The sequence below is a fragment of the Scophthalmus maximus genome, chromosome 9, assembly GCF_022379125.1.
Source record: "Scophthalmus maximus strain ysfricsl-2021 chromosome 9, ASM2237912v1, whole genome shotgun sequence".
In the NCBI taxonomy this organism is placed as follows: Eukaryota; Metazoa; Chordata; class Actinopteri; order Pleuronectiformes; family Scophthalmidae; genus Scophthalmus; species Scophthalmus maximus.
Genome location: NC_061523.1, coordinates 6,172,748 through 6,198,906, shown reverse-complemented (window position 1 = coordinate 6,198,906; position 26,159 = coordinate 6,172,748). Strand labels below are relative to the sequence as shown.

Here is a 26,159-nt window from a genome sequence, read left to right as displayed (position 1 = left end):
CACATGGTGGCCCAACACCTTACTGTACTTTGTGACGGAGTGACACTGTACTTTCCTCACAGTGAACCTCTGAAGACTCTGCTCACACATGTCTATTAAGTGTATGAGTTCAGTATACAGGTACCGATTAACCCTGTGCAACGTGAACAGTGTGTTTGGGTCATGGCAGTGATTTACCTGTGTGTACCCGCTGTTAATGTTTTCTTGCGTGTTCCTGTGCTGCTGTAGACGGTGATGAAGAAGAGGGCTCTCGAGCTTGAAGTAACCTAGAAAACACACAGGCACGCACCAACACACACACACACACACACACACATATTAGTAGCAGTTCTGCAGTGAGAAACAGTGTGGTGTTAAGCATAACAGGAAGCAGTAGCTTTGCTAGCCTCTGCATTGGATCATACATTAGATTGCTTTAAAGCCATAAACAGTAAGTGATTGTTGAGCTGTTATGAAGCAGTTGCACTCTGAAATGCAGGTCAAAGCATAACTTTAAAGAACCCCGTGCAGTTTGCATCCCAGGCTGAGATGCCTGTTGACAACACAGTCATTCTAGGACTGCACTTCACCCTTCAGCATCCGGACGGCCGGGTGAACCTCCACCAGGATCATGTTTGTCCACTTAAAGGGGCAGCAAGTGATTTTGGAGAAAGAATGTCTCTCTCTTTGTTGTTGTCGTTGTTGTTGATGATTTTACTGCACTGCCCGGGACGCAAACTAGCAGCCTCGGGTATGTGAGACAGACGTGCTAACCACGAGACCAAAGCCCCTGAGTTGTAGCGGCATTGTGTGGTTTCAGTGCGGTCCCCCCACATCTTTTTATATATAGGGCTGCAATGAAAAAACAGATTTCTTTTTTCAATTCACGTTACAAAAACGTGTATTGGATTAAAATCGCCTAGCTCAGCATTAAAAACAATACTTTACATGCACTAGGCTTCGTGACGTACTTCTGGTTCAAAATGATGCTGCTCGTCTGTTTACCATTACTGTTCACCCACTACTTCGTTCAGAGTCCCACTTTGTTCGGCGTCATTGAAATTTAGATGGCGTACTAAGTTTTCATGGGTTTTCCGACCCATCCCGACCCGAGAGGACGACGGCCGGTAAACAGCGTCTTCTGTGATCACTGAGCCCCTGACGGACAGGGAGCAGCATGTGAGGCTGCAGCACACCTCCACCCCTCTGACCATTGGGGGGCTGGCATGCTCCCCCCACAAGCTCCGCGTGAGACCCATGGAGTTAGCGGATGACGCAGCAGTCATTGGTCAGATCCAGGACGAGTCTGTGTACAGACAGTAGGGGGCGGCGACTCACATCTGGTCGAGCTATCACAGCCTGAAACTAAACGACCCTCAAGACCGAAGAGTTGTGAATAGACCTCTGCCTCCGCTCACCACGATGAGCTTCGAGACACGATAAAACTCTATAGAGGTGAGAGGACTTTGGTGATAGTTCTCTTTGACATATTACAATATTGACTCGAGCAGCTCTAATGTCTTGACTGGTCACTGGTGACCTGATTTTTATAGAGTGTTGTTGCTGCTATTGCATGTTTGTTTTTTTAAATGGGGCAGAATGAAGGAAAAGGTCACTGTTTCTGGCAGTGGCTGAGTGTCAGAAGATAAACACAACATCTTCTTTGTTATTCACTGGGTTATTGTTATATTATGGGCAATAAAGACTAATTTTGACCAGTATGGGGCCAGCATACAACAGATAGATGTTACCAATCCCTCGTCTCCCCACCAACACAATCAATTTGTAAATCATTTATGAATACTAATCCAAAAATATATCTGCTTTCCAACAACAATGCAGTTCAAAGGGGAAAGTGGCTTTTTTGTCAGATGCAGAAAGTGCAGACAAAAGGCTTTTCACCACAGCGAAGCTGTTATGAGTCTCTGGAAGAATCTCTGATCTCTGGCTCCGAAACAAATACGGCCGAGGGGCCAGAAGCCAAACTGAGTGGGCGGCATCAAAAGTTGCTTCCTCTGAACTACACACAGAGGCCAACTTTGCAAGCATATTCTCCCCGGTCTTCCTCTCTTCGCTCTGTCTCTCCCCGTAGCTACAAAAGCAGTTTCCTTACTGCCGAGCACAGAGGACACAGAAAGTGAAGAGCTTTGAAATAGATGAGATTTCTCTTTTCCTCTCTCCAGACACTCAGGTACAGAGGTCAAGCCTATTACTGTGTGCTGTGCGTTCGCACTGCTTTTAGAGCATGTGTACGCAGTGTGTATGACGCCTGTGTACGTGTGTGTTTATGGGGATACCGTCTCGGGTGTGGGGTGCATGCATGTGCACGGGCTCGGCATATTTCGGGGGTGTGTGGGTTGAGCCGGAAACCGGCGAGTTCAAACAACGGACCGCGCGTGTGTAAGAAAAAGAAGTCAGAGCGATACGTAACTACAGCAGTCGACAGCACTGGTCATATCGCTCAACAGCAAAACAAACGAGCCAACTTATCAGCACGAAAATAACATTTACAATATTACTATTTGGTAGAAAATAAGGCTATGTACAATATGGAAAGGCTACAAAAAACAAGTATAAATTGAGAGTTTAAGTCTGATGTCAAGATAATGTTGTTTCTCATTCTTGTCATGTTGGAACCTAAACAGAGACATTAGTCTCTAATCCAGAGAGCAAGCTCATTCAAAGCGTAGTCGGGAAACCACCAGAGATGACAACAGAAGAACCCACCTGGTCTCTGTGGGTTTGTGTTTGTGTTTGCTCTCCACACAGCAGAAAACAGCGTGCGGCCGCGCTTTAAAAAGCTGCCGAGCTAAGGATTGCACAGACCTGGGTGGTTGCAGCTGGTGGGGGAGACTCCGTGAGGCACAGGGCGTCCACTTTTATCTGCTGCAGACACTGGACCGCCACTAGATGGAGAGAGACACACACACACAGAATGGAATAGGTGGAGCGAAAAAAGAAGAGGTATAATTAGGGAGGTGAATTGTGATCAAGGGTTTCTATATGTTCAAATGAATGATATTCCTTCAGGCTGCCACTGCACAAAGACACAATTTCGTCACCGTTAGTTTCGTCTAATCAAAAGTACTCATCTAAGCTGAACTGCTTGGATTCACCCATGTCCGATTGTTCTCCCATGGTATATGCCAGTGCACATATAGGCACATGAAATTTTACAATAACAAAGATTACACATACTAATGTTATTTGGGGCATAAACAGATGCATTATATATATATATCTCAATGTTGCTAAGCTATGCCTATTTGTAGCTTTCTGCTACCAGCTCAGCCGATGCTCAGTTCGAATTAGATAGTGAGGTTTTGCCAAAGTAGAGGAAGCACCTTGCCGTTATAGCACATAAGTATGTAAAACAGAGCGTGTGAGATTATGGAAATTGTGTTTTATTAGCAGACCAGCTGGTAGAAGATGTAAAAGAGTGTAAAGACGTTTATATTTAATACACTGACATATCAAGGCTCAACAATGCTGGTGTGAAACCAATTACTCTCAAACTTCAATAAAAGCTGTATCTCTTTTCTATATTGTTCATTTACACAGTGTATTAACATACGGTGTCATATAACTGAAACTGTTCAGTCCAAAAACAATCTAAGGTTGCTAGGAAGCTCTGCAGAGCTGGAGGAAACTGCATGGCTGCGTTATAACTTCACAATGTTCATTTATAAATATTGATAAGGGAAGCTTAAAAGGTGACATATTAGGCAAAAATCTCTTTTTCAGTGTTTGTGCACATAAATGTGTGAATTTGTGGAGCCTGCTGGCCCACAAACTGTGAAAAAAGATCACCCTGAGCTGGCTAATCCCTACAGCCTGGCTCTGAACAACTGGTTCAGATTTCTCTCCCACTGTGATGTCACAGTTGGACTCTTTTGGGGTAACCCCGCCTCTAATCCCAGAATCTCCACTTCTCTGGTGAAGGGGCGTGACATTTCCTACACATTTTGAAAGCGGTTGATCAATCACAACAGACTGGGCCAGCTGGCCAATCAGAGCAGACTGGAGTTTATCGGGAGGGAGGGGCTAAAAGAAATTCAGGCGTTTTAGACAGAGGGTGAAAAGAGGAGCTGCAGGAATGGACAGAATGAGAACACTTTTTTACATGCCTTTTCTGAACAATAGAGCATGTAAACCCTTCAACTGGTTTACAAGCTCAACATTAGTGTTGTTTACCTTCATTAAAATCACAGGTCCCATGTGTAAGGTTTGTGTGTGCAGTGTGAATGCAGCGTGGCAGTGCCGTACCTTGAAGCGGCCCTCTTGTGTCCCATCACCAGCTCTCTACAGTAAAACTTGGAGGTAGTGCGTTCTGGGACCTGGACCGTGAGACAGAGGGCAGGAGAACAGTCAGTCTATCAGACTTCATAAAAACACAATGAATTAACAAAGACGGCAACCTCCCGGTGGTCCTCGTTGCTTGCTTTTTAAAAACTTTTCATAGGTTCGAAAGAGCTCTTTTACGAGGATTTCACGTTTAGCCCCAACAGGGACTCGGCTAATTAGAGGGAGATTTCTGCAGTTATGATGTGGACAACAACTTCAGCAGTGCCTGAGAAGCTGTGGAGCGAAGTGCAGTAAAATCTTTAATTACTCATTGGGAAATATTTATTACCAGGAATCTAATGAGACCACTGGGCTTCCTCTAAAGCGTGTCCAAATCCTACACATGGTGTGGAAACATCATCTGAGTCAGGGATATTTTTCTCAGCCTTTTTCAAACAGCGTTGCAATCGTGACATGACGAGAGCTGCATTGTGAAATCAACACAATTCAGTCTATGGAAGTGTTGCAAAAGATGGTGGTTGGTTCTTTCATTAAAAAAAGAATAGGACTTTTCAACATTCGATTCTCCTCAAACTCTTCTGGTTCTACCAACCAGCTGGTGAACTTTCAACCTCTCATCTCCTGGGTCACATGACCCAGTTACAGAGAGGAAGGCACACCCAGCAGAGCAGGAAGAGAGCTGTGAGAATAGCCATCAATTACTGACGGGTTGCCCACATCCTGCATCTGGCTCCCCTGAACACACACACACACACACACACACACACACTTAACTCAGTGCCTGTTGTTTCCTATCTATTACTGCGCCACGCGCATGAAAATCGAGATCCGAAAAATCCGTGCTTGGAGAGAATAACAAAAGTTGGGGTTCGTGTGGATTTCGTATCATCAAATCAATCAGAGAAAAGCTCGACCCCGAGAATATTCAGTTGATTTCAGACAGCTGTTAAAAATCCTAAAATGCAATTCTCTTTGTGCTGTAAGCCTCCCAAAAGTTGTCAAGGCCGCTCCAGCCTCCTGTAGCGGCTCCAGTCACCAAAGTGAGGTCACAGGAGAGAGTAGTGAGTCATTAACTGCTCTATCGACTCCACATGGTCTCCTCGTAGCTCAGCAACATAACGTAGGAAACTGACAGCTTCATTGGGCCCCCTCCCCTCTCTGTAGTAGTTATTAGTTGTTCTATCAACTCCATATGGTAAGTACACCTAACAGAATATTCCCTAATTTCACTTAGTAAAACACCTAGCAGGGGAGAAGGCGATGTCACGTTGCCGGAGAAGAGGTGGATGACATGTTTTGGAAAATGCAAGGTGGGTTTAGCACAAAGGTGGTTTTAGTTAGAGGCACTTCATAACACGCCTTAAGGTAAAACACAACCCCGCTCCTTCCAGAAACAGAAACAGAAACAGCCCACAACACAAACAGTATGCCAACCCCGTGATGTGTGCACTACTTCCTTGGTTTGGTATGACCTGAATACAGGATGCTTACACACAAAAACACTCACAAGCACATTTTGCCAACCTCATGCGATGCAGCCTACATCCTGTGCCTGACATGGCAATAACAAGGCCCACTTTCAGGAAAGCAAAAATACACCTGAGTTTAATTTATGTCTTTTCACGTTCATTTATGTCAGTCGTCAAACCTGCCGGCCCTTAACCCTTGATGTGTCACTCGGGGTCTAAAAGGACAGTCGTTACTCACTTTCGGTGGAGCGTCACCCGAGTCCCAGAAGACGTCATCAGTGAAGGACATGGGGGAAAATGGCGACAGCGGGGAAAGGGCCATGTCTGACATGGAGCTGCTGTGAGGGGCGTCTCGACTGGAGCGCAGATTGGCATTCTGGGAGATAAAAAAAAAAAGTTCACCTATGCTTATTGCATTTTTTTCATTGGTTCAAGTTGAACCTAAGATGTTTTTGAGCGGTAGAAGTAAAAAAGGAGAATGTTTCTTTTTTTAAAATATGTGTGTGTGTTTAAAGTGCTAAATTTAGTATACCTGGCTGAGGTGAGCTCTCTGCATGGCGGGGGTACAGGGACTAGAGCTGCTCCCAGAGCCCAGCCTCGAGTGCATCTGGCTGGGAAGACCAGCCGCCAGAAGCAGCCTGGCCAAGTTTGAATCCTGGAAGTCCATCTACAAAAGAAACACGTTTGAGGCTGACTGTGCGTGTGTGTGCGTGTGCGTGTGCGTGTGTGTGCGTGTGTGTGTGTGCGCGTGTTAATATCATCATCAACCTTACTCTAGACCCATGTAGAACCTTTTGTTACGAGGTGTGCATGAAACTGCGACGATTAACGTGATCCAGCCATGACACATCATCTTTGGAAGCCTGTTAATGGCTGATTAAATGCTTTTCGGGGGGCACTGTGGGTAGACATGACTGCACTCCTTATTTTAACCACCCTTTGCAGTCCCTGCAGTGTGCAGTTAAGAAACACACTTTTTAAACGTTTTTTAATGGTCACGAAAACGTCCAACTTCCAATAGTCCAACTCTTCACAGGACTGTTTGGACTCCAATGTCAGAGTTTGAGAATTCTCCATAGAGTGCCACTTGACAGTCAGTGTCAAAAGTCTCGAAAAATGGAATGAAAAAAAGAAAATCCTGATTTAGCTTTTTTTGTTTCAAAAACAAAACAAAACAACAGTTGACAGTGTAGGACAGCTTTTCTCGAAAGAACACCTTGGGTCTGTTTCCTGTTCATGTTCCTTATGTGGTTTAGCTACTGTTCTAAGAATAGATGGTGTGAAACAATTGCTGTCATCCTACACAGTCAGCACACGTTATCACGCATTTACATGGAGACAAAAAAAAATTAAAAATAAATCATCACACCTTCATACCCAAGGTTAAATATTTCACCTGAGAGTAGTCAGACATAAACTGACGTAATGTTTTAAACCGGCGAGCCAGACCAGTGCAAGACTCTGCCGTCACTTGTTCCTTGGGTAACTTTTTTTTACATTGTCTGCCAAACATTTTGCTTGCTTTCTCTTGGCTTTTGTGACCTTTTAGGTGAAAGGGGTCTGTCAGCTGAGATATGGATGGCGTGGAGTGGACAGCCCATGTAAGAAAAGAAGAATCAGGGGGACCAAAGAGGAACATGACACAATAAAGGTGACAGAAAAAAGGAAACATGGTCCAAAAGGGACAGACAGAGTGAGAAAAGTGGGATGTAGAGGTGCTAACGGGTGGTAGATGGCTGGGGGAGGCAGGGTTTTACCGCTGAGCGCTGGCTGTTTGCAGGGTGGCTGGGCGAGGAGGAAGCAGCGGCAGCAGCAGTGGCAGCAGCGGCAGCGACAGCTGTGCTCCCACTTTTAGCTGTTAGTTTCTGGACAGCCGCCACAGGCTTTTCCCTCTGCCTCTGCCTCTCTCTCTCCCTCTCCCGCTCCCTGTGTCTGTGGTCGTGCTGCAGCGACAGGAGCTGGGTCTGGTCCTTGGGCAGGGTGCGGTGTGAACGCCTGGCCGCCGAGGGCTGCTGATGCTGATACTGATGCTGATGCTGATGCTGATGCTGATGCTGATGCTGATGCTGGGCCAGGGCTGGGGGCTTGGACGGCGGCTCAAGCTGATGCTGGGACTTACTCTGAAGCAGCTGGTTCGGAGCCGCGGCTCTCTAGGTAGCACACACGAAAAGCACATAAAGGGACGAACAGAGCATGGGAGTGCCGATGTTTAAAAAAAAGGGATATATGTGTATATTTCATCGTGAAGTAAAAACGTACAGTGTTTACAACCTATTTAAGATATTTAAGAGTGAACCTCAAGACCTGTCACTGTAAAGCCAAGCATGTAAGGCCTAAAATCTGAACTCACACAAGAGATTTGATTAGTCTTCAACTTTAGACAAGTCCAGGATTTTTCATTCACTTATGATGAAATTGTTGTCATACGAGATTGTGCACAATCCTGCTATTTTTATGTAAACAAATAGACGACACAATGTCCCATTTATAAAACACTCATCTGATTTCAATGCCTCTTGCCAAGATTAACTCAATCTTCATGATTAGATTGAGATCTAAATTGTCCTCATTTTTTTTTTAGCTGAATGACACTATTCTCAAATGACATACTTGGCATACTTAAGATTGCAATTTTGGTACGGTAAATGGATAATATTGTCTAATCTAATTTTACTTGGGAAGGGAAAAAAAGATCACCTCGGATAAAAATCACATGGAATAAATGACTGTGATATTTCAGCGTCCTATGAGTCAAGATGTTCTCGTTAAGAATCAACAGGCAGCAATAAACTGAGCTGATACTTAAACGCTGTGCAGACACGAGAAGTGGATATTGGTGAAATGTAAATCAGCAAAATGGCTACTCCCAGGTTCTGTTTGAATTCTGAAGACAAACCATGGTTGTTGCATGAAAACCCTCATAAAGCATAAACTGCATCATCAAACTTGTTAAGCCACACATTGAAGGACAAATAAAAGCACACACAGTAAGACAGAAGCTGTTCTGTGTAAAATAGAGCAACATGTGAAAAAAAAAATCAGCAAATTGCAGTCAGGCAAGCAGCTGGCTCTAAAATCCGTCATAAAATTAGCTGAATTTGTGCAGATCAGGACCTCGACTGAACTCCAGCTGGGTCCAAACCGCACAGACACACACATGAAAACGAATGAAAGACATATATTTATATGCAGGAGTCTGTACTGCAGTGTGTAGGACACAGGCGAGCAGCAGAGAACAAACTGTGGGAAGCGATGTGCCCCCCCGACGTGATCGCGTCTGCCACTTGACAACTGGCTGAGGTAAGTTTCATGTGAATGAAAACCACCCAAGGTTTAATGCTGTTTGCCTGAGAACGAGCGGACAATGCAGGACTCACACAGAAGTGAAATACTCAACATTCCGTCCACCGGCCATTGTAACGCACATCGGCTTGTTCGCTGCCTCAGAACGAAGTCTATTTTCACAGCAATATTAGGAAAACAATTCCTGCCAGCCATCGGCAATTTACCATCCGAGTCACCACTGAGGTGGTGACTTGAACGTGAACCGAGCCTCGTTGCTCTATTTGGTGACTTACATGGTGATTGAGAAGGAAAAACACAGTGAAAGATGAAATAAATAGAAAGAGACAGGCTATTACCCAAATTAGTGTCATCTTTAATCAGGGCTGCTTCGTCAGTCGAATCGAGCGAAGCTTTGATGAACTGCCAGATGTTTGAACAGGGGTTTGGCAGGCGTTCAGTGCGACAGCATCGTTCACACAATATAGTAAATACACCAAGTTATCCCACCAAGTTAATGTGTGCTAGCTATGATAACGACGGATCGGAAAAGTGCAACACCATCACACAGGCCGGATGTGTTATCGTGTTGGGTCGCTCTCTCAGGGTCCAGGTCTGCAGCTCGTAACCAAGCGGACAGGACGACGGGATGAAGTGAAATAATTTCTCCCCATCTTTATCTTCACGTGCGCTTAAAATATTCAATTTCTATTAGAGACCGACCGATATGGATTTTTGGGGGCCTATGCAGATATTTATTTTAAGGAGTACAAGATTTCAGATACGACACATTGGCCGATATATGTATTTGTCTGTCAATGATTCCGAAGACTTCCTCAGCAAACCTTTATGACAAAGTAATGTAATTTAGGCTTGATAGTTCAGTTTAGCCATGAACTTGATCAGAAATAACTAAATACAAAGAAAACGCAAATACAACCAAATACTTAGAACATAAATGTAAACATAAATAGGCTCTTAACATCTAGCCGATACCCATATGTCTGTGAAAGGCTAATATCGGCTAATAACCGATATATTGGTTGGGCTCTCATTTCTATTTCATGGATTGTCGTGTGACACCACACTGACCTTGAAGCTGCTAAACCATAATGTACATACAAATACATCTTGGATAGCAGTTGTGATGAAAATGTAGAGCCCATAGAGGAACCTGAATGAAGACAAATTTCTCTAATGGCAGTGCCAATGGAGGGACTTCCTTAATGTACCGTGTGTTGACAATCGAAACAGATAATATGTCAAAACAGGCATGAACAACCTTAAGAAAGTGCAACTTAAAAGTTTTTGTTGCTCAGTCCAACTCACCAAGATACTGTATTTGCATGTACTGCAAAAACACCAAACACAGAACACACAAAAATATATCCATGTATCCATCTCCATATCTGTGTCTTTAATTTACAACTCTACAGTCTATCAAGCAAAAGGCAAGAGGTGCTCTCATTATACCACAGAATCATCAGCAGGCAGGAGAAACAGTGTAAGTGTTAAAAAAAGAGAGACATGTTTGGTGTTTTTACGTCTGAAGCCCCCACTGAGATCAGATAGTAACACTTTGGAGGGGGGAAAAAAACGAGGGATGCGTTGAACGAGAGACTCTAGAAATGAAAGCGGTGCCACGCTGTGAACAACGGAGGGAGGGACGATGAGAGGAGACGAGTGAGGAAGGGATGGAGATGGCATGCTGGGAAGCCGCGGAGACGGAAGAGGAGAGGGGGAGCGAAGGAGAGCGAAAGGCTTTGAAACAAAAGTGAAGGGCACGCTGTGATAAGCATTGGCCTAAAAGCTTTTCAAAATCTGACAACTCCAGGTACAGTGCAGTGGGCTCCACTGATGTCTCTCTGAATCCCTAATGGAATCCCGCACAGACGCTGCATTCAAAACTCTGATCTTTTACCATCTCCTTGATTGAGAACTTCACAATGAAGAACTTCCCCGGTCCCACAGGTGAATTAGGCCATTTGTTTTTTCCCTTTGTGTTCTCTTCCTTTCTCCTTTCCAGTGTCTTATAATCCTTCTCTTTAACTCACGCACTTCAGTTTCAAGAAATTATCTCATAAAAGTAGGAGCATTGCTACTTTAGAAGTGAGCAAAATATTTCCCTCCAACAACCCATTCATCATTTTGATCAGTAAAATGTCAGAAAACACAGAAGAAGCGCCCATCACAAAGTCTGTCGACGTCCAACAGGCTAAAAAAAACAAAATACCTGTCCTACCACACAAGGCAAACTGGAAGACGGAGGAAGAGGAAGTTTGGCTTGAAAAAAATAACTGTTTATCATGAACCGACCAACCGTTTCAGAGTGTTTTCACAGAAACAATGGAACAGGGAGATAGGGAAAAACACAAACACTGGCGGAAAAAATTCTTGGAAAATCCTGGAAAACAAAGGAAGAAAGAGAGAAAGACAAGTGAAAAGACGTAGAGTGACGGTTTGTTACCTGCTCTGCTGTGAAGTCCAGAGGCCTTACTGACACGTCGGCACTGCCCTTTCTGCTCGCCTGCTCCTGTTTAGGAGACACACAAGCACACAATTAAACTATCTGGAAGAATAATCCGTGACTTTGATTACTTTTTTATTGAACAAATACATCTCATCTTAATTCAAACCTGTTTCATGTTATTGTATATTCTTGCTAAGTCCTGGCGAGGACGGAGGAGGACACAATCCACGCAGACACGTAGACTCCCGCACAGGCTAACTTTGATTAGGGTACACTAAGGTCCTGAGCGCAAAGTCTGAGAGGTGGGAGCTAAAATATTCAGAGAGTGCAGGATGGCATGGAGCTTTTAGCTAGCGCCCTCAACTCTAAATATTTCATTATGACCTCTTTTGAAATTTCTTCTGGAAAATCCTTCAATGTCCCAATTAATCCAAACTGGACATATCCTTTTTAATCGACAATGTTTAATTGAACCAATTGAACCAATTTAATTGAATTGCACCATTGCCTTTAAATTGTGTTTATTCAGCTTGGATCTGGGGGCTCATATTCAACAGTGCTTAAGCTGAAACAGCAGCACGACTGGATTCGTTATCAGAGTTGATTTGATTACAAATTGAATTGCCCTCTGAGGAAATACAGTAATAACCCAGAATTGAAAAAGAATACTAGTGAATGTGTAGGACATCCAGTGACTGTCAAAGTTGCACAGTGAGTTTCCCAGAAACAATCAACCCAAGAGACGCTTAGACTGATCCCTTAGACTCCTTATCAGTGAGCATTTTGTTTTAATATGTATATTTCAAGGTTTTCTTTTTCAATAGCTCACTAGTTTATGGATTGATTGACATCAAGACAACTCTCATGTGTCTGTAACATCCTCTCACAGCTTTCACAGCGGTTGCTTTGTGAAAAGGCCTTACCAAATCCCTTAGCATCCTTATCAGTGAGCATTTTGCTTTAATATGCATAATTCAAAATGGCCAAAAGGTATGAGGCCATTCAACGTAGTGGAAAATGAAAGCAGAACTGAAGTGACAATAACATTCATTACAAGACGACTACATAAAACATTTCTAAATGCAAGTCAAATAAAAGGTCATTATTCCAGCCATATATTTTGTCATTTAAGTTTTCTGAAAAAATAGTTTTAAAATCTCTTCTCGTTCTTGTGAACCCAATATCGTGTATGGTCTCGTCTCGTGAGCTGAGTGTATCGTCACACCCCTAGTTCCTACGGTATAAAGTATTAATTTGAGGATAAAAATAGGAAGATATTAAGAGTGGAAATTTTATCATTTGACTAGTAATAGCCAGTAAACCGTTTTAGTTGTATGACTGTAAAAACAGAGCAAAGAAAAAAATGCAAACCAAGCAAAAAACAACCCCCTCACTATAAAACTACGCACAAGCTGTGCAGGTTAACAGTCACACACCATCCATCTTTTTCTATTCTCACTTATCCCGTTGAGGGTCATGGGGGACTGGAGCCTATCCCAGCATGCATTGAGACAGGCTAGACCGTAGACATGTTTCCAGTTTATCAAAAGGAAGTCACACTACTGCTCTCTCAAATGGTAACGAAGTGGTTAAAGGAATGTTTTTTGTTGAATATAGTAACAGGGTTGTGAAACTGCACCTTGATCATCTTCTTTCCCCATCCAGTGTGGAGATTCAACCTCACTGTCACTTGCCCACTTCTGTAATCCTTGAGCCACCAAACTCTCGCCAAATCAATCACTGTGTGAACTGATTGGAACCAATCAGTGTCAGAACCCGCACCCGCGGGCGAGCTCTTCATCTGACAAAATACAAGGCGTCACATCGCACACCCACTGAACCCGTCGCATGGTTAAATGCAAATAAATTAAAACTTAATGAAGCGTCAGATAGATCCATTAAACCAAGTTTGAACTTAACGAGTTCGGGGCAATCGGCGCCGTCAGAATCGAACGCGTACAGATACGGGCCGCACACACGTGAGCACACCTAATGGGCATATAATATAACCAGACAGCTATTAATAGCATTTAAATGCAGTGTCTTCTACATGAAGAAATCACAGCCACTAACCTGCTTTGCGGTGCTAATGTACAGCTATTGAAGCTCACCAGTGTGTGGGACGGATTCATCAAGCATGTGTTGAAATGAATGACTGCAGAATGAATCTGCGACACCAGAGGGCCGGGTGTCTTTCTTTGAAATGACTGGAATTGGCAGACACTTCAACTCGTCTAAACATACTTTGTCAAAAGTTACTCTACTACTCTAACTTTACAACTATTACAAAATGGGGATATTTTTTTTGATGTCCCATGTAGATTTGTGTGATGTACAAAATTATGTTTTAATAATTTATAAAAATTGATAGTAACTTCTTTTAAGTCTAAAATTTAGAACAGAAACTGTGGAACATAAGCACAACAAAGGATTTTTTCCGAAACATATTCAACCCCGAGCTAATGTAGAAAAGTCTTTGAAAGTGCTGTGAAATGGTAATTTCTTTTCTACGTGGACCTCTTCTTTTATATATATTTAAATTCCTTTAAATAACGTTACTCACGGAGCACCTGCATAAAGAAAGACGTGTTTGATGTAAACTTCCATTTTAAATGAAAAGAGAAGAAAGATCCCGTCAGCGCAGTTTTGCTACAAAGGTCAGATTCTAAGACACAAACACAGGCCTCCAATCATTAATCCATGGCAAACTGTTTCAGTTCAACTGAGAGCTGCACGGGTCAATATCTGTCTGTGAACAATGGGTGAGCAATGAGCGTCTTTTGGCAACATTGTTCTGGTTGTACAGCCTGCGACTTAACAAGTTGTTTCACTCTGGCTCACTCCCTTAATCAGCATCATTTCCATCACAGGGGATATTCTGTTTCTGGAGAAAGTTTCTAAGAAACACACTAATAGTGGGTTAGATTGCCTACCCAGCACCGCACAGCAGACAGACAAAGTAAGAAGCTGTGGCTGATAAACAAAGGAGCATTTAACAGCCGAGGAACCAGATATTTTCATCAGGACATGTTAATGATCAGAAACATTAATGTGTAACTATGCTGCGTGTCTACTGGATGTGAAAATAGGCAACTTGTTGTAATAACCCCTGAAAAATCAATTAAGGCAGGTTTGAGCAAACGAAAAAGAATAGGTTTTTCTAAACAATCAGTGGTTTGGGGCGTAAAAACTTCACAAGGAAACTCTGCAGTTTGCGGTATTTGACCATTTTTTGTACATTACATGTAGGACCAATAACATTCCTAATATATGATCAGGTAAATTATATATCTTTATGAAGAAGACAACTGGAGATTCTGAATAACGGTGGTAGAAAAATGTAAAGAGATCACCAAAGTCCACAAGATTTGTCTCCACTGGACTGAAGTGCCGGACCAACTGACCCACAGACCAATTAGCAGCACTAGTTCCCGAGCGTCTTCACTAGTGTAGCCAAAAATACAGACAAAGTTCTGACTGTCTTTTTTATTTCCAATAACGCTAAAGAAAGCAGAATTTATTACATAAAAACCTCCAAAGGTTAGGATCAGCGCATTTCCAAGTCATCACTAGTCGTGACCAATACAAAGTAAGAAGCTCATCCTTACCGGCCTCCTGTCGCTCCTCCTGTTCCTCTCATCCAGTAAGATCCTATTGTCATGGAGATCAGACTCCTCCCCGAGCAAGATTTCCTGAAGCTCCGCCCACTGGAAGGCGCAGTCCGTCAGCTGCTGCCTCTGCTGCGGGCAGAAAAAAAAAATCTCAAAACAGTAATCAAGACAAAATCATTGACATTAACATGATCTATATTAAAGGGATTAGGGGGCAGACCTAAAAAATGTAACATAAATTGAGCCTTCAGATTATCAAGATTACACATGGTTGCAAAGGTTGCCGTTGGTTTCAAAGGTTGAGGCTGTTGTCAGATTAGTTAGAGTGGGCCGAGGAAGAATGTGACACCTAAGTAAAGATGTAATTCATAAAAGCTTTCTGAAAATGTCTTATTTCCAGCAGCGCTCTTGTCTTCTGATTGACCTGTAAGCGCTGAGTGAAAACAGTGTGTGTGTGTGTGTGTATGTGTGTGTGTGTGTGTGTGTGTGTGTGTGTGTGTGTGTGAGCACTACTTACATCCTCTAACTTTTGCCGTTGCTCATGTTGCTGTTGGATCCTTTTCTGTCTGTCTGCCACTAACTGCAGCTTGTATCGTTCCTGCTCCGCCAGCTGCTGCCTGTGCTGCTGTAACGCCTGGACATGAAGTAATACGTGATCGTAGACGATAGAATATTTAAATAATTATACAGAAGGCTTCTTCTTTTTTTTCTACACTCTTTGAGTCAAGACTAACTGAGTGCTGTTTGACTTTTATTCCAGGGTCAAACAGAAAGCTGTTCTAACTGTGATACGACGCACTCATACCATAAACTTTAACAAGACCAACGGCTAATTGTGGACGGCTGTGGCTCAGGAGGTCGAGCGACGTGAGCGTTCGTTAAGATTAAAAATAGAGCATATAAATGCAGCCCAGCTACCGTTTAATCACAGAGAGCCAAACAAGATCAGAGCTCTGAACAGATATTTTGGCTTTCGCTTGACTTTCCCAACCCGTTTGATCGTTGATTCTCACTTGAATTGATTTGTAAATTGAGAAAGAACTGTAACTACCACTATTGCCAACACCAAAAATATTAATAATTAGGTCGACAACTAAAGAGTTCTTTTCTTTATCAATAAATTATTTCCTCAATTAGTGAAGTGACAAATTCTTCATGTTTTCTTACAAGTCTTCAACTAGTCACATTTGAGAAGGTGCAACAAGTGAAATGATCCAGGTTGTTACAGATGATTTGATTAAAGGTACAAGTGAGCAGTGATGGCATTTTTTACTGAATGTTAAAACAATCTGAAGGAATGTGTGTAAGGTTGCGAATGAACTGGAAACCTACCTGTTGTCTTTGTTGACCAGCACTTCCCTCGTGGCCGCCCTCTCTGCCTCCTTCGCGGTCTTCCGTCTGCAAACGGAGAAACTCCCGTCTCAACGTCCACTCACCAGGAACATTCACTATGGAGCTGAGAGAGGGAGAGAGAGAGCGAGAGAGAGAGATGGTGTGAAGATACGGAGATTGCTATGAAGCGAGAGAAAACAGGCACAGCTACACAAATGCACACTTAAAGCTCATCCTAGCAGAAAGTGCCCAGTTCCTAGTGCCATCTGCTGTTTGATGTCCCGGGACAGTAACAGTGAGACAAGTGCATCTGTCTGTTTCCATAAAAAGCACACGCGTTTCCCCAAGAGTAATTCATTAGCAGTGAATTTACTGAGCGCCTAAACAGGGGGCGGACGTTCATGGTGACATGAATGTCAATGTACCTATGAGCAAAACACTCATAATGACAGCGATGATACATTTTTCAAAAATCAAACTCCAGAGATCCATTTGCATGTTCACCTGGATTCATCGACCGTACATGTCCTGGCACCACGTCGCTGAATCCGTCAATCTGAAGGGGGGTTCATTAAATTATCATCTCTTTCCGCAAATGGAAATATGCACCAGCTGCCGTGGTGGTTCTAAATTATTTCTCTGCACAGTCGGGCAGACTTTCATAAACCACCCTCTGATCCTCGACAACATTTGTCCCGTGGCCTCTGGTGGTGGAATGGTTCGAGGTGCAGACCACATACATTCACATCAACGTCCACCGTTCCATTCCCAGCCAGTGGACCCTTGTTTACAGGTCATACGCCTCTCGCTTTGCCCTTGTTTCCTGTCTGTGTCCGACCATAAACGGTCAAATAATGTCCACGTGCGAAAACAAAAAAAAGCCTAGTGTGAAAAGGCCTTTACCTGGGTTCTCCTTCCTCCTCTGTTACCTCGTCGTCCTCTTCTTCACTGCCACTGTACTCATACTCTGGACCCTCTGAATATGAGAGAGAGAGAGAGAGGGAGTCAGAGAGAGAGACACACAGAGACAGAGAAAGAGAGATAGAGAGAGAAAGACAGAAAGACAAAATAGAAGCAATTTATTAAGTTAACAAAAACATTTTTATACATATATTTCCTAGTATGGATGTGTGGTAATGGGAACATGGTCATTTGCTGCCACTTTAAAAAACAAAAAAGAAAAACTATATATATACACAGTATATATCAGACATGATTAGTTGATTAACCATTTGTAATTGAAATTAATTATTTAACTTAATCTATTTGAAATGGATATGGATTTATCAGGGTAAAAAAAGTTATAAAGTTAAGCAATGACAACATGTCACATTGGGCACTTGGAACTTGTATGATGTTAATTGATTTGATTCATTGATTGTTTGTGAAAAATATTTTTGTCAATCGCAGCTCTTATAGCTTCACCACAGCGGTTCTACACATGTGAACATGTAACAGGGAACATGTAACACCAGCTGCATAGCACTAGTGGAATGTGCCCCCATTTTAACTCCGGCGTCCCACTTTCACACGGAGCTGCATGTCTGCATGTGAGGCTGGCGGCCCGCAGTCAAATGATGCATTCGGTGTTGTCAGAGCACTGAGGTCTGGTTTATGGGCGGCGCTTCGGGTGAACACTTCTGATGTGTAAGCACTGCTGTGGGCATTCTTCCCCCGGGGCTCTCTCCGAACCAGCCACCGTTTCATTATAAATTCCTCCACGCCCGCCGCCTTGCTTCGACATCGTCTAGCGGCAGTAGCAATTTTGTCATTATCGAAGCCGCACAAAAGTATAATGTGGGCGAACCCGGGGCAAAAAGAATGTAAATCAGAGTCTCGTTTGGCAGAGCAGACATATGGTACGGAGCAGTTACACTGGAGCACGGCTTCAGAAACAGCACTGCTGAGTCATCCCTCCATCCCGACCCAAACTCGTTCACTTTCCACACACTGTACACCTCGGGGAGCGGGAGCCAGAGCACATAACTGTCCAGACTCGGGGGTCAGGACGATGGGCCCGGTCCAGCATATGGTGTCAAAGTAGCTCGGGTTTACTCGAACACTTCCTCGACACGGCATACGTTGCCATTAACACGCTTCAAAGGTAACACAGTACACGTGTGTTTGCTCAAAGGCAGAAAGAAGCACTAATAGTCTTGCAGTGGAAGGGAGGAAAATCTCTGCTCTGTTGCTGTGATGTCACATTCAACAAGTTTTGGCTAACGTTCTGTCTATTCTGGGCCAAACTCGCAGGAGGCGAGTGCATTTGGAGGGTTAATGCCAACTTTTGACTGAGAAGAGGGATTTTTTTTTTTGTCGGCCTGTCTGTTTGTTGGTGAGCGCGCGTGTGATTCCTCTTCCAAAGCAAAGACCATCTTTGTCCACACTACTCTTGGCATTGCTGGACATGACATCCTTTTTGCATCATGTCTGGAGCACTGAAATATTTTTTTCCTCTTTTTTTTTCTTTGCAGTAGGGAATTTTTCCCACATGAACTTGAGACTACCAGCATTTCATTACTGTGGAGGGGCGCGCACACACACACACACACACACACACACACACACACACACACACAGACACACACAGACACACACACACACACACACACACACACACGTATACATTAAACACATCGTATACACATACACACACAACGTATGCAGCATGCAGAAAGTCTAACAGTCATTAGTGTGTTTTTATAAGTTAACAGAAGATTAGAACCAGATGGCCGTTCTGTTTCCTCCTTCATTCCCCTCAGCTACTCTCTCTCTCTCTCTGTCTGTCTCTGTCTGTCTGTCTGTCTGTCTGTTGTTAACGTCTGTCTCCCACTTTGCCAAAATGAAGATGAACATACATAAAGACAATACAGGGCTTCATAAATATCTCACTGTTTGACTGCACATATGGGCATCGCACATTCAGCACATACGAGTCATCCGCGGCCGAATGAATCTTTAGAACAGAATGAAGATAAAATATTCTCAGACTGCACGCCTCTCTGCCTTCCTCCCTCCCTCTCCATATTCCTGATTTGCCGCATTTTTTTGTCTCTCTTTCCTCTCTCCGCCCTCTTTTATTCCTGCGTCTCCTGTGTAGCACATTGCACGAGTGAGCGTAGAAAAGGAAGAAGGAAAAACGAGGAGAGGTCGGCTATGAACAAGCCTTTTGGGCCCCGAGCCCACGTTCTCCCACTCTCACTCTCTTGTACATTTCGTCTGGCCGTCTTACCGTCACCCTTCCTCACTTTCTCTCCACATTCAGCTCCATTAAAATACCTGACATGACTAGAACAGTTGAAAATTCAAATCCAAAAGCTTTATCGGCACAGGGGGGAAACCTGTTGTCTAGCTGGAACAAGTGTATTTTTTGAGATGCAACTTCATGCATTTATCCAAACATCTCAGTCACTATATTATATCTATTTTTGGTTTAGCTGCTGTGCAGTAAGAGTGGACAGGTTTAGGAGTTAAAACGTGTAGATTTACTATTTATTGACAGTGTAATATATGAAACATTTCCCTGAACAACCTGCTATAAATTAGCAGTGATGCGGTGTTTGTGACAGCCTGAGCAGAGCGGCTGCTGTGCCACGAGTGCAGCTGGTCCACTGTCTCAGCTCAAGTGTGTTGGTGGTTCTTATTCCTACACGAGTGGCCTGAAACGCGCCTCACTCAGGGAGTTTGTGTGACATAATGCAAAATCGACTTGGTGAAGTGGCCTATTCATAACACTTCTTCATGTAACATTAGTTATACAATTCATCAGTTCTTTTCTGAGAATCAGCTCTTTAAAAACTTAATAATTCTAACTACGTGGGTCAGAGATGGTGACTCCAGAATAGGAAATCTCTGCCTTTTCTTTGTTTCGACACACTGTGTGCCCATTTTGAGTTTGAGTATGTGTGTGTGTATATCTATATTTTGAAATGTGCATTTTATTGAAATTGTGAAAGCTTTCATTTGTCTGAATGGGTTATTAATCCAGTCCTTGCGACACAACTCTACGATTTGCAAAAAAAAGAAGAAGCAAAAACCATCTTTCCCAACACAGAGCTACCTTTTCACCACAGAGACACACGCATGGCCACGAGGTGGCCGATAATATCAGCACGGGTTTCCCATCAGGACCCAGCCAATGGCAAAGTTTACATAAAGTAATCACCTAAATAATTCAGCTGTAAAAAAAAACGTAGTTAATTATTTCCGACCCACTGTAATCAAACCTGGTACGTTGCTGCTGTGTTTGACTAAAAGAACTCAAGAAAGAAAACAGTATTTCTTCTTCAATGCAACCACGCAATCAACTGAGCCCGTTACTGGTATATTTACTGCCTTCCTCTTTGCTCACCTTTCTCTCTCTTCTTCCTGGTTCTGTCCAGGTGATCTTTGAGCATGATGCGAACTTGTCTCTCATTGGCCAGGTCTCTGATGAAGGCATGTCTCAGCAGGGCGTCGGTTGCGGGTCGATGCAGATGGTTCTTGACCAGACAGTTATCAACGAATGACAGGAAGCGCTTTGACCTGTGAAGACCAGAGACGGAGGCAGAGAGAGGGCGGAGAAAAAGGGGACACGAAAAAAAAAAAAATTAAAAAAAAATCCATTAGAACAAATGTTGACAACACAAAAATTTGGGGCATCGGTTTAATGTTCAGCACTTTTAACTCAAACAAAAACATAACTCTGTGGTTGAATGGCTTGATGAAAGCTGTGTAGATACCAAAACGGTGCACAAATGGTTAGTGGCTTAACTACGAAGCAATTTGACATTTGACTACAAACATACGTCTGTAAAATTGTGAAAATAGGCGGAGGTTATTTTATAGACTAAACTTCTCTCTTAAGAAAGTTAGAGCAGTAAAACAATGAAAAAAACAGCATGTTCATTGTGCACACTATTACAATCAATGGCAGTCTCCACAACCTGCCACAAAATTCTCAAATCATTTTTTTTAAAACTCAGCTTTAGTATACGAGCTAGTAATCACTCGGTGGAGCAGTACCAATGAAAACTGAGTTCAAGTTTTACCAAGGTGACGTCTGTGTACCTAATATTGAAGAGATGTTTTGTCTCTGGTCTTAATTCCAAGAAAATGAGGAAAGTGACGTGCCACTGCTGCTTAGTTTTGGGTCCCCGGGCCGCCGTAGGGAGGCCTGAAGGTATAAAGGCTGAAAAGGACCGTATAATCCAGACTGTTGGCGCTATTAAAAACTGTCCTTATGAACCAGTATTCCCGACGACATTAATGCTGACAGAGGCATGAGTTCAAGTGCATGTTCGGTCAGATGAGCTTATTCATTATATATGGGAGAGGAAAGAGAGGGAGTGAACAGTAACTGTAAATGAAATTCTAATTTAGATTAAAAATTGCAGGAACAACATAGAGTGCACAACAAAAATGAGCACAATAAACGTTATATTTTTAGACAAAGCTGAAGAGCAATGGAAGAAAAGAAAAGAAACTTTTGACCTATTAAATTATGATGAAGAATATTTTAAAACCAACTATTTACAAAAAAATCAGTATGGTTTGTAGGTCCACCCTGTGTTTGTGTGTGTGTGTGTGTGTGTGTGTGTGTGTGTGTCAATCCTCCTGGGCAATGATGATACCACTGCCATTGCTCACACGTGATGCTCTTTCAGCTTTTGTTTGCTGGTGGAGTTTTGTTTTTCTACCTTCCACCTTAAAATTGTCAACAAAAAAAAGTACTCCTGGATTCAAGTCAGGGGACGTACTGGGCCAGGTCATACTTTTCTTCTTGAAAAACTCTTGTGTGATTTTTGCCGTGGTATGTGTCGAGCATCTTGAGACTGAGAGTCATCTCTTCATTCAGTGTTTGGGTAAACAAACCTTTCACGGTGCCAGCTACACAACGTCAACTCCACTACACCTTCTGCCGTCACGTAGCCCCCCATGTTCATTAGTGTTATGCATAATTGTTTATGTAACGTTTTTATTTTCATCATTATATGTGCATTGTAAATACGCACGGGGTCAACAGATTTAAACTGTCCCTGTTTTAAATGAACCAATGCCGGCAGAGTCCCACCTCTGTTCACGGCTGACCCTATGCAGTCACTGGGGTCGTCCTGACCCCGTCCATCCCGACACATGCTTGGATCCATCTGGTCCAATCAAATTCCTTTTGGCTTTATCTGACCAAAGAATGCCCTGCCAAAATTCATCAGGCTTCTGTTATATTCTTTGGAAAAGTTTGATCTCACAGTTATGCTCAGTTTTGTGAGGGGTGGTGGTGTGGGAGTGTTTTTATTTCATACAATGTCTTTCATATTTTCTGATCGGTCACTAGAACAGGTATAATCCTTGTGACAAGTTAGAAGTTTTTCAATGCGAGCGAGTTGTGTATAGAGACATTTTTTGAGTTGTTTGGCTGTTTGGCTGCTGCAACCGTGTTTCAGCTCATGTTCAGTAACCCCCTGCTGCTCTGGTGCCCTCTCCCAGCCTTCTTAAGTCTCACAGTGTTACCATCTGGAGCAAACCCCTCCAGCCACAGCCCAGGACAAAACTGAGAAGAGCACGGGATATTTTATAACCTTGCTCAAACAATTAGCCCCAGGTGTCATCACTGTTGTTTTGCGTGTCTGGACACTAGCCGTGATTTTGAGCTTTTCAGATCCATTTTAAAGGGAGAGTGTTGGGATATCCCAAAGAGCACTTTCAAGTCGTGTTTTCAGGGGAGAAAAACCTAAACGCTGCCCTCCACATCCTGCTGCGTTGCGTGTACGTGTGTGTGTATGTTAGAGTTCAGAGGCTTACCATTTCTTTGATTTCAGTTTGGGTGGAGCGTTTCGTGGAATTAAAAACAGCGCTCTCATTGGATGCATGTCACACAAAGCTACGGAGAGAGAGAGGGAGAGAGATAGACATGGGTGATGTAAAATTACATTGGATTGGATGGGGAATCATAAGAAACTGTTAAAACCTGCTAATATGAATCACGTTTATGTCTCACTTACGAGGGGCTCCTTCGGCCATCTCTAAAGCGGTGATGCCTAAAGACCAGAGGTCGCTCTGAAAACGAGAGTCAGGAAAAGGTTAAGAATGGTGCACACACAAAGCTTGGCTTGAGCCCCGTTCATTTCCTGTCGACGCTGGGTGTCCCCTTTTTAATTCAAACAGTAAAATCAGTTTGTGCATAGTGTGACAGTGTAGATCCAGGGATTACAAAGACAATTTCCATGACTCCGAGCCAAATGTCTGGCACTTGACAAAGAAGCTGCGGATTCAAAAGTCATTGTGTGATTGATTACTTCCAGAAAGGATAGAATTTGCTCAATTTCCATTCAGACATGTTTCTGTGAGCTAAATATATATAATTTGGGACGAAAATGCTTGAAAGATGTTTTGTCAGGACAGAAAGTTTTTCTTATGAATAATGACGGAAAACCTTTCTGCTGAGTATAAGGTGAACACCTTGACCTCTATGTGCTGTGGACTCATTTCATGCCTCTCTGGTAGATTGGCTGGCTTTTTGGATTCCGAAAAAGACTAAATTCAAGAGAAACTGAAAACCCGGGACGCGTATTCCAGCCAATGTAAATGCATCCGTCTCCAACAATCTCCGAACTTGATACGTGAGCTTTACTCCTACACCACACCTGTAAGTGGCCACCATAGTCTATACAGCTCCTCTGCTCCTGACACCACAACATGCTACTTCACCAATACACCATATCAAAGACCTAAAATAGAATTTTTTAAACAGTCAAAAAATCCTGGTCCCATCAGCCTTGATCACTGCATGGGGTTTCAGAATGTCTCAAAGCACGAATATTTGGATGTTTTGCTTAATTGTCTATGTGTAACGGAGGCCCAGCCAGTCTAGTGCTGTGCAATGCAGTGTGTGTAGACCTCACTGGTGGACACGTTTAAGAGACATGCTAGCGGCCACTGCTAGCGCTCGCGGCGTTTAGCTCCCTTGGTAGACCCGTCTACCAAGGGAGCGAAGCAACCCCCTGACACGTGATGGAGTCATCCCCCCCTCAGCTTTTTTCACAAATCGCACCCTGGCTGTAATTAAATTGTGTTAAGTACAATAATCCACTTGTGGCAGTTAACAAGTAGCCCTGGAGGGGCTGGATTCAGATTTGTGATGGGCTCCAAAGAGAGGAATACACTGTACGCAGCTAATGGCCTTGTCTGCACAGGACGCATTTGAATCATGCTACGTCCAAGTAACCTTGATCCTGTGCCCGTGTCGTGTGCATCTATCACTTCCATGTTTGTCTAGTTGAATGTGGTTGATTCGTGGCTGCACCACGCATGTCTGCATTAAACTGACACTAAAGAACAAGAACTTACACAGTGCTAATCAGCATTTCAAAGGCTCTTCATTTTCTTCTGCTGGAGGCCCTACTTTTATTTTCATGGGTCACCCTGTGTGGGGAACTAACACATTTCTCAGGTTGTTTTTTCTTTTTGCAATATCTCAAGGGGCCACAAACAAAATTCCTCGAAGTTGGCCAGACTGCTACTGTGTCATGAAAGTACCCTGTAGTCATATGTGGCATCGGGGTTCTCATCACAAGCGATGACCTCTGGGGCCATCCAGTAGGGAGTACCGATGAAGGTGTTCCTCCGACCGATGGTCTTGTCCAGCTGAGCCGACACTCCAAAGTCAACTGAAACATAAAACATACGTAGGACAATCTCGTGCCTGAAAACAAGCACAACCGTTGCTTCTTTGAGAGGTGTTTTTTCCCCCATTTTTCATGGTTATATGATTTATTTATATATGTATGACTGTGATTGTTCTACAGTTTGTCCTGGAGGGAGGCACATGTGTCTGGGAAACTGCAGTGCATGTGGAGATGTGTCATACCCAATTTGACTTCAGCGTTCTCTGTGAGCAAAACATTTTGTCCCTTAATGTCTCTGTGGATCACATGATGGGAGTGAAGATGGGAAAGACCCTGGAGGACAAACGTACACACATCAACACACACACACATGCACACAGAGTCAGATGACTATCACTATAAATATGAGGTCACACACATTGCCTTCAGTGTCTATTTTTCAACGAATACTGAATAAAGAGTGGGCTTTAGTTCCAGGCTTGTTGTACTACTTCTCCCTTCCGAGGCAATTCTAAACAACTTTTCTGGAGGTGGCCTAGTCACAGTGGCACAGTTTGAGTGTGTAGGTGTGTGTGTGTGTGTGTGTGTGTACTCTCGTTTCTTCAAAGGAGGTTAAATAAACAGAGGAAGTGAGTCTCATTTCAGACAATGACTTCATCTTGCGATGCTGAGTGTCTGCGTGAGTTTGTGTGTGCATGCCGAAACAATAGGGAGACAGCAAATCTGACAGCAGCAGAGAAAACACTGGCGTCGATCCAGAGCCCTTTGTCCCACAAGTTTTTCACTGCTAAGAAAAAAAGTCATCTCTGCTCCATTTCATCCTTAAAAATGTCAGCGTCAAGGACAAGACATGTTGGATCTGTTGGAGCTGAGTTAATAAGCACTGAAACAGTGTGTGTGTGTGTGTGTGTGTGTGTGTGTGTGTGTGTGTGTGTGTGTGTGTGTGTGTGTGTGTGTGTGTGTGTGTGTGCGCACGTGCAGGGCCACAAACACAAACACCAACGCAAGGAAGCAGTGCAAACATCCTGAAGTATTTCTCAGGACCTTGTGATCTCATATAATGATAACCATAACATCTTACAGACATGTGTTTTGAACTGGCCTTTTA

At 43.3% G+C, this 26,159-nt stretch overlaps 1 protein-coding gene across 4 annotated transcripts in view; it reads right to left on the bottom strand.

Moving 5' to 3' along the window:
• The window catches only part of si:zfos-2326c3.2 (misshapen-like kinase 1), a 62,384-nt gene that overhangs the window by 17,461 nt on the left and 18,764 nt on the right, over positions 1 to 26,159 (bottom strand). For 3 of the 4 annotated variants that reach the window (XM_035649604.2, XM_035649602.2, XM_035649603.2), the window contains exons 6-21: positions 25,294 to 25,384; positions 24,963 to 25,093; positions 23,429 to 23,483; positions 23,229 to 23,307; positions 20,800 to 20,972; positions 17,352 to 17,424; positions 16,449 to 16,572; positions 15,634 to 15,750; positions 15,114 to 15,245; positions 11,503 to 11,568; positions 7,511 to 7,903; positions 6,286 to 6,420; positions 5,992 to 6,129; positions 4,246 to 4,316; positions 2,806 to 2,885; positions 178 to 266 (exon numbers count right to left, since the gene is read on the bottom strand). In XM_035649604.2, coding sequence (XP_035505497.2) covers positions 178 to 266; positions 2,806 to 2,885; positions 4,246 to 4,316; positions 5,992 to 6,129; positions 6,286 to 6,420; positions 7,511 to 7,903; positions 11,503 to 11,568; positions 15,114 to 15,245; positions 15,634 to 15,750; positions 16,449 to 16,572; positions 17,352 to 17,424; positions 20,800 to 20,972; positions 23,229 to 23,307; positions 23,429 to 23,483; positions 24,963 to 25,093; positions 25,294 to 25,384 — 1,947 coding nt within the window. The remainder of the gene's footprint in view (positions 1 to 177; positions 267 to 2,805; positions 2,886 to 4,245; positions 4,317 to 5,991; positions 6,130 to 6,285; positions 6,421 to 7,510; positions 7,904 to 11,502; positions 11,569 to 15,113; positions 15,246 to 15,633; positions 15,751 to 16,448; positions 16,573 to 17,351; positions 17,425 to 20,799; positions 20,973 to 23,228; positions 23,308 to 23,428; positions 23,484 to 24,962; positions 25,094 to 25,293; positions 25,385 to 26,159) is intronic. The other variant, XM_035649605.2, reaches the window with a different exon arrangement.